At 41.5% G+C, this 8143-nt stretch overlaps 2 protein-coding genes across 3 annotated transcripts in view; both read left to right on the top strand.

Moving 5' to 3' along the window:
* The window catches only part of ddx28 (DEAD (Asp-Glu-Ala-Asp) box polypeptide 28), an 8721-nt gene extending 7207 nt beyond the window's left edge, over nucleotides 1-1514 (top strand). For both annotated transcript variants that reach the window (XM_080031821.1, XM_080031820.1), the window contains exon 8: nucleotides 1-1514. This exon is cut by the window's left edge and continues 137 nt beyond it. In XM_080031821.1, the coding sequence (XP_079887947.1) occupies nucleotides 1-472 (472 nt within the window). In that variant the 3' untranslated portion in view covers nucleotides 473-1514.
* Nucleotides 1515-2417: 903 nt separating this feature from the next.
* Nucleotides 2418-4067, top strand: LOC307253758 (tripartite motif-containing protein 16-like; the record flags this gene model as incomplete). The annotated part of the gene is made up of 1 exon (XM_080031919.1): nucleotides 2418-4067. The coding sequence occupies one exon, from the start codon at nucleotides 2418-2420 to the stop codon at nucleotides 4065-4067; it is 1650 nt and encodes a 549-aa protein (XP_079888045.1).
* Between the last annotated feature and the right edge of the window lie 4076 nt (nucleotides 4068-8143).

Raw genomic sequence — 8143 nt, 5'->3', positions numbered from 1 at the left:
ACAGCAGCACAAACAAAATGGCCGTGCTCCTTCCGCTGTGGTCTTTTGCAACAAATCCTCCACCGTGAACTGGCTCGGCTACTCTCTGGACGAGCTCGGGGTCCCCCACGCGCGTCTGCAAGGGGAGATGCCCGCTAACGTTCGTTCCGGAATTTTTAGGACATTCCAGAAGGGAAGCGTGGACATTCTAGTGTGCACGGACATTGCCTCGCGCGGGCTGGACACTTCTAAGGTCAAGCTGGTGGTGAATTATGATTTTCCGGAGAGCCACACGGATTATTTGCACCGTGTGGGGCGGGTGGGGCGGGCAGGAGGGATGGAGGGGGGGGAGGTGATCAGTTTTGTGAGTCACCCGTGGGACGTCGAGTTGGTGCAGAAGATTGAGACGGCGGCCCGAAGGAGGTCTGCCTTACCGGGGATGGAGACAGAGATACATGAGCCGAAAGCTAAAGTAGTGGAGGAGGGAGAGTAGAGATCTGTCTGTCTGTCTGTCTGTCTGTCTGTCTGTCTGTCTGTCTGTCTGTCTGTGTGTGTGTGTGTGTGTGTGTGTGTGAGAGGGGATGGAGTCTGAGATACATGAGCCGAAAGCAAAAGTAGTGGAAGAGGGAGAGTAAAAAGGACGGGGAGGTGTGCGTGTCTGCCTGTCTGTCTGTCTGTCTGTGTGTCTGTGTGTGAGCCTAACGGCCTCTGCACACATCCTACCTCTACTGCGCGTCTACCTCGCGTCTGCGTCTGACTTTTTGTCACTGACCGTGTAATCAACCTAGAGCGAGCACACATCCAACCTCAGACGCACTGCTGAGGCGCGTCTGCAGCGACGCTCCCCTTTACCTCAGGAGGAGGAGCCTATTTCTTTCTGAGAGCCGCGCGTCTCTCTTGGGTCTCTCTGCTTTAACTGATAGAGAAATACTCTGCTGACAGTCATATTGACTTCATACTGGCAGCTTTCACTGGAGCTTCACCATTTCCTGGTGTGTCCCTTTCAAAATAAAACTTCCAACAAGCGAAAATGTGGCAAAAAAAAAAAAAAAAAAAGGCAATGGGGCGCACGGATTACTGTCCAGACTCAATATTAGACTCAGTATAAATCATATACATCATAAATGACAGGAAAGAACTTCATTTTTAATGGGAATTATCTATGAAAACTCTATGTAGAAAGATAGGGCTTTTAGAAGCAGCGCTGCAGCACTAGCAGCTGCTGAGACGTTGCATGTGTGTCCGAGAAAAGTCCGAGAGACGCAGCAGTAAGGTAACGCGACGCGCTCCAGAGGTAGACGCAGGATGTGTGTGGAGGCCGTAAAGCTAGAGTAGTGGAGGAGAGAGAGTAGAAAGGGAAGGGGGGGGGGGAGTGTGTGTGTAAAAGTCTCTGGTGCAACATGTTATTGTATGTTGGGATGAAAAACTTTAAATGCACCAAAAATAGTCAAAAAACAAAGTGCAATTGTTTATAATTGTGTTGTTATTGTTTAAAACATGATTGTAGGTTGTTTTTTTCATAAATAAATATCACAAATGAATGGTTGTGTTTCTTAACTTTTTTTTTTTTTACCCTTCAGCCATTTAAACATTCACCATAGTTTTTTTTTTTTAAGTAAATGACAGTAAGTAAGACTGTATTTTAAAACTTAAACCTGCAGTGTGTAGAATTTGGGGATTTTTTTCACAGCAGACTTGGTAGAAAATAATTATAATATCCATAAGTACGTTTAATTTAGTGCATTATAGCTGAAAATAGCTTTTTTCCCTTAGAAAGGATCTCTTATATCTCTGTATTTATCCATACATGTTCTTGAAGGTGTTCTGTTGCTTCTCTGAACAGGAGCCATAGAGACCAACTGTTCTGAACTAGAATTGTACCACTTGATGTCATATTACACAGTGCACCTTTATCGAACTTGTGGTGTCTCCATGTTTGTTTCTGGGAGATGATTGTGTTTGTTTTTCTTCACTGCACAGAGATCAGCTGTCAATCAAACTTCATGGGCGGGACTTTACGTCTTCTCCTTTGTGTTATCTGTAAAATGTTTCCCGTGTGTGTTTAGCTACGGTGGCTATCTATGCTCATGTTGACTTTAGTTTACCGAACCTGACGTTTATCTGCATGAACCTGTAAAGTTCTCTGGCCTGACCACATATTATATTCACCAAAGGTATTAGGAATTATCTGATGTATTTCCAAATGCTCTGTAGTAAACAAGTATTAAACACACAGTATCTCTCTCATACAAGCCGCTCCTCTTGCTGGAATGAAGCAAAGCTGGATCTACAGTCATGAAGATGGGTGTAACCAGGATGTTTGAACTGACAGGCCCCATTCACTGTGCACACACAGATCAGAGCTCAAATTAATTTTCTGTTCTAGTGAAAGGAAACTCAGACAGTTGCTGACACACAGAGAGAGAGAGAGAGTTGAAATGGCGCACAAAGGAGTTCAGCTGGACCGGGAAACTTTCTCTTGTTCGATCTGTCTGGATCTACTGAAGGATCCGGTGACTGTCCCCTGTGGACACAGCTACTGTAAGGACTGTATCAAGACACACTGGAATGAAAAGGAAATCTACAGCTGCCCTCAGTGTAGGCAGGCATTCACCCCGAGGCCTGTGCTGCTGAAAAACACCATGTTGGCAGATCTAGTGGAGGAGCTGAAGAAGACTGGAGTCCAAGCTGCTCCTGCTGATCACTGCTACGCTGGACCTGAAGATGTGGCCTGTGATTTCTGCACTGGGAGAAAACTGAAAGCCTTCAAGTCCTGTCTGGCGTGTGTGGCCTCTTACTGTGAGAAACACCTCCAGCCTCACTATGATGTGGCTCCTTTACAGAAACACAAGCTGGTGGAGCCCTCCAAGAAGCTCCAGGAGAACCTCTGCTCTCGTCACAATGAGGTGATGAAGATTTTCTGCCGTACTGATCAGCAGTGTATCTGTTATCTGTGTTCAATGGACGAACACAAAGGCCACGACACAGTGTCAGCTGCAGCAGAATTTACTGAGAGGCAGAGAGAGCTGGAGGGGAGTCGACTAAACATCCAAAAAAGAATCCAGGATGGAGAGAAAGATCTTAAGGTTCTTCAAGGGGAAGTGGAGGCTATCAATGGCTCTGCTGATAAAGCAGTGGAGCACAGTGAGAAGACCTTCTCCCAGCTGATCCGTCTCACCCAGAATATAAGCTATAATGTGAAGCAGCAGCTCAGATCCCAACAGGAAACTGAAGTGAGTCGAGTCAGAGATCTTCAGGAGAAGCTGGAGCAGGAGATCACTGAGCTGAAGAGGAGAGACGCTGAGCTGAAGACGCTGGCACACACAGAGGATCACAACCAGTTTCTACAGGACTACCGCTCACTGCCAGCACTCAGTGAATCTACATCCAGCATCAACATCCGTCCTCTGAGATACTTTGAGGACGTGACAGCGGCTGTGTCAGAAGCCAGAGAGAAACTACAGGACGTCCTGAGAGAGACATGGAGGAACTTCTCACAGACAGTGACTCGTGTGGATGTTTTACTGTCAGATCCATTGCCCAAGACCAGAGCTGACTTCTTGAGATATTCACGTGATATCACACTGGATCCAAACACAGCAAACACATATATGTCATTATCTGAGTGGAACAAAAAGGCTACACTAATGGACCAACCACAGTCTTCTTCTAGTCATCCAGACAGATTCACTGGCTGTGGTCAGGTTCTGAGTAAAGAGAGTCTGACTGGACGTGGTTACTGGGAGGTGGAGTGGAGAGGGCTATGGGTTTATGCAGCAGTCGCATACAAGAATATCAGCAGAGCAGGGGATACATGTGGATTTGGACAAAATGATAAATCCTGGGCTTTGGCTTGTTCCAAAAAAGGTTTAAAATTCTGGTTCAAAAATGTCCATACTCCCGTCTCAGGTCCTCAGTCCTCCAGAATAGGAGTGTACCTGGATCACAGTGCAGGTGTTCTGTCCTTCTACAGCGTCTCTGAAACCATGACTCTCCTCCACAGAGTCCAGACCACATTCACTCAGCCGCTACACGCTGGACTATGGATTTCTTATGGATCCACTGCTGAGTTCTGTCAACTGAATTAGAGAAAAGTCATTTAAGGGGACAGTAGTAGAGTTAGACTCTGTGTATTTTAATCATTAAAGGCCCTGGCAACCCAAATTCACTAAATCCTTGTAACTATTTTATTTGCGGGGTAAACTGAATGCTAATATATATATATGAAAGGTTTTAGGAAACCGACCACAATGGTTGAGGAGTAGCTACCCCCTCCCCTCTTTTATTTGATTTAATTTTATTTCTTTGAGGGGTTTTTTTTTTTTTTTTTTCATATTGGTTGTTTTTGTTTCTTGTTGTGTGTGTTTGTGTTTCTGTTTCGTTTCTGCTTTTTTTGACGTTGTGTATTGCTTTGTGTATTGATTTCTTAATGCAGGACTGTTTGTGATTGGGTGGGATATGGGTGGGATATGTTCGGGAGGGAAAAAAGGGGAAAAAATTAATAATCCATTGTATTGCAGCTGTTTGATACTACTTTGTGATTTAATAAAAAAACCTTTGGAAGAAAGGTTTTAGGAATATTTGTCAACCCCGCGCAAAAAATACTGTCATGTCAGATGGTCGACCATTTGACAATTCCTGATTTGAATGTTGCATTGGATCTTGTTTTCACACGTCACGCGATTGATCTCCGATCTAAAATACAATTCTTTAAAAAAAAAATCAATTTAGTCTTCGTGTTTGTTTCTGGGAGATGATTGTGATTGTTTTTCTTCACTGCACAGAGATCAGCTGTCAATCAAACTTCATGGGCGGGACTTTGACTTTGACTTTGGCTATCTATGCTCATGTTGACTTTAGTTTACCGGACCTGACGTTTATCTGCATGAACCTGTAAAGTTCTCTGTGCCCTAAATATCATTGTTGAATATTTGTATTGATGTATTTGCATGTTGTTGTTGTGTCGCTTCCTCTGCTTCATTTATCACACATTTGTAGTAGTTACATTTTGATTGAATTATTTGCCGGACTAAATGTCGTTGGTTAATTTTAGGTAGAAATGAGGTACTTTCATGTATTATAAAACTGTAATCATAATCATAATCAATAGAGATGTGTCATTCATTATTTGTATTCTACATGATTGAGATGAATCTGTGCATGAAATCATTGAACTGAATTTACTGACGAGATGTGTGTACAAACTGCTGGCCTGGTTTACATCATAAATAAAGATTTTTCTCTTTTTCAAGAATGTGCAAAAAAATGTATTTCTTGTCTTCATACGAAGCTGGGTTAGAAAATAAGCAGCTAATATGAGAAATTACAGTGTTGACATTGCAGTAAGCAATACATTTTCACCTTCAGACGCTGTCTTTCTTAAAATATTCAAAAGAATTACATAAGTGTTTCTGAATTGGAAACAGAAGCCGAACCTTGTATACACAATGGATGGTTAAGTAGACAGTATGTAGTATATACATGTTGAGTATGTAGGAGGGAGCACGTTAGTAGGGCTTTTAGTATGTAGTATATACATGTTGAGTATGTAGGAGGGAGGACGTTAGTAGGGCTTTTAGTATGTAGTATATACATGTTGAGTATGTAGGAGGGAGGACGTTAGTAGGGCTTTTAGTATGTAGTATATACATGTTGAGTATGTAGGAGGGAGGACGTTAGTAGGGCTTTTAGTATGTAGTATATACATGTTGAGTATGTAGGAGGGAGGACGTTAGTAGGGCTTTTACAACACAGCCCTAGCCTTGAATCAAATTGTTATCAAGTAGTTGTTTCTGTAACGTGTACTGTGTGTGTTCAGCCACTTGATGGCAGCATTGGTCTAGTTTCTGCTCATTAACATTTACCTGCACATTTGAAAGGTCTAAGCAGCTCAACAGATGAGTTTGTGCTTTAGGATGACTCAAATGTAGACAGTTTTTCTTCACATTTATTTTTTTGTTTTAGCCTCAAAACTTAAAGATCTAGTGCACACAGTTGCCTTAAGGCAGGGGTGTCAAACTCATTTTGGTTGGAGGGCTACATACAGCCTCTCTGATCTCAAGTGGGCCGGACCAGTAAAATAATGGCAAAGTAACGTACATATGTCAAATCCAAATCTTTAGCTTTGTTTTTCAGTTATATGCTTTATCACTCATCCTACATATGTAACCTACATTATCACGGATCAAAAAGGGACCTCTGTACCCCCAAGGAAATGTCTTAGTAAAGGTTGCTGCTGGCCATGGGAATAGGAGGTGCGGCGCGGAGCAAACATTTTGGGGGTATTTTGCTCAAAGATGCCAATACGCACTAATGAAATAAACAACTGTTTATTTGAATACACAAATACAACAGGCACTGACGTTACAGTTGTCCAATTTTGTTTGCTATATGTACAGGGACACATTTTGTGCAAACATGCAGACAGTACAAAATACAATTAAATAAAAGTGCAACTGCCTTAGACACTTGACACAATCAATCATCAATATTAGCATGCTATTTGGCCTCATATATTGGCCTATTTACAGCCCTCAGAAAACTGACAGCTCTTCTTAGATGCAAGTTCATCAATTCATGGCTTAAAATCCTGAGCTGTAGAACTTTCAGCAGACATTCCTAGCTGTAAGCCACGTAAGTTTCCTAACAGTTGGGAGCGTATGCGACGTGCGGATATGGCACAGGCTCCATGAAGAAGATTTTATTTTATTTATTTTTTGAGTTTGACACATGTGCCTTAAAGGGACACTGTGTAACATTTTAAGTAATTTATTAACTAAAATCAATATCCTCATTCATAAATATGTCTTTATTGGTGTAAAATCACCTCTGCCAATAATCTGAATTATCCTCCTGAGCTGAGAATTACAAATATTAATGTTACATTTTGTCCATTGAGCGGGCAAGTCGTATGGAGGAATCCATGTTTTTGGAATGTCATCAGGTGCATTGTTCAGAATTTAGAATTGTTCTTGTCCTTGAAGGCCACTGTAGCTTCTGTTACAGTTTTTCTCAGTTGCTTTGGTGCTTTTCTCAGATCAGAATGAAAATGCTCATAACTATTAGTTCAACCTCCGCAACATTTAGTCATTTGAGCACATCATAGTAGCAATTTCTTCTTCCTCTGAACAAATTGCAAATGCTTTTGGACATGTATCAGTTGCTTTCATACAATTCTCTGCTGTTTTATAACATTGTCATTTGCTTATGTCATGTCAGTCAAAATGAACTATACTTATGGATGCTGAATAGTCGTTCCCAATAAAACTAATAGTCTTCATTTCATTGCTTGAGTCATTACATACAAAATTGTTGAACTAGTTATCAAATTCTGTCAAGCATATTTTATACCTTTTCTTTATCATAGATAATTTCCTCGCTGCATTGCAAGGGATAATATCCATTGTGATGTAGATGAAAATATGTGGCCAGACAGACAGGAACGTCTGGATGTGCCAGAATGATTTACCTATGTTCAGTTACAATATGTCCTGTTATATTGTTCACATTTGTGCACAGCTCTACCAAAAGGGTGTTTTTTTATGTTTGTTCTAAATAAGTGACTGAAGTGTATTTTTCTTTTGCACAATGCTGTAGAATTGCAAAGAGCATATACAGTAAAAATGTGAAACATACATATTCAGTGTCTTGTACTCACTTACTCCCCTAACTACAGCAAAGTATAACTTTACTGTAGTTTTCAAATGGCTGTACAAGTAGTGTATAGTGCTGTCTTGAGCATGTTCAGGTAGTGTCACCGAGTTCTGACCTTTTTTTTTCATTGGAAAACACTGAGAGAATAAACTGTCTTATACCATAGTCTGTGTGAATACTCTATTCTGATTGGCTGGAGTACATTCCATGGGTGTGGATTAACTTCTGATGTATGGACACCTATGGAACTGTTTACATTCTGTCCACTGCGTCGCCGGCTCGCCGCTGATTAAACTGTGTTGATAAGGGATTTGGGATTTATAAAGCCTAAAATATCCTGCCGTGCAATAGCCTCTGGACACCACAGGATGGCGCTCGAGTCGTAACACAAGAGCTGTAGTAACGATAGTAGTACAATAAAGTGGCTAAACTTAATGTCCTCTGGTTAAACGTCAATGGTTATCTCGTTAAAAAGGTGAGTAAGACCCCTGTTTAATTTGACAAAAGGTTT

Source organism: Ammodytes marinus, assembly GCF_949987685.1.
Source record: "Ammodytes marinus genome assembly, chromosome: 1".
Lineage (NCBI taxonomy): Eukaryota > Metazoa > Chordata > Actinopteri > Uranoscopiformes > Ammodytidae > Ammodytes > Ammodytes marinus.
This window is presented reverse-complemented; position numbering and strand designations above follow the sequence as displayed.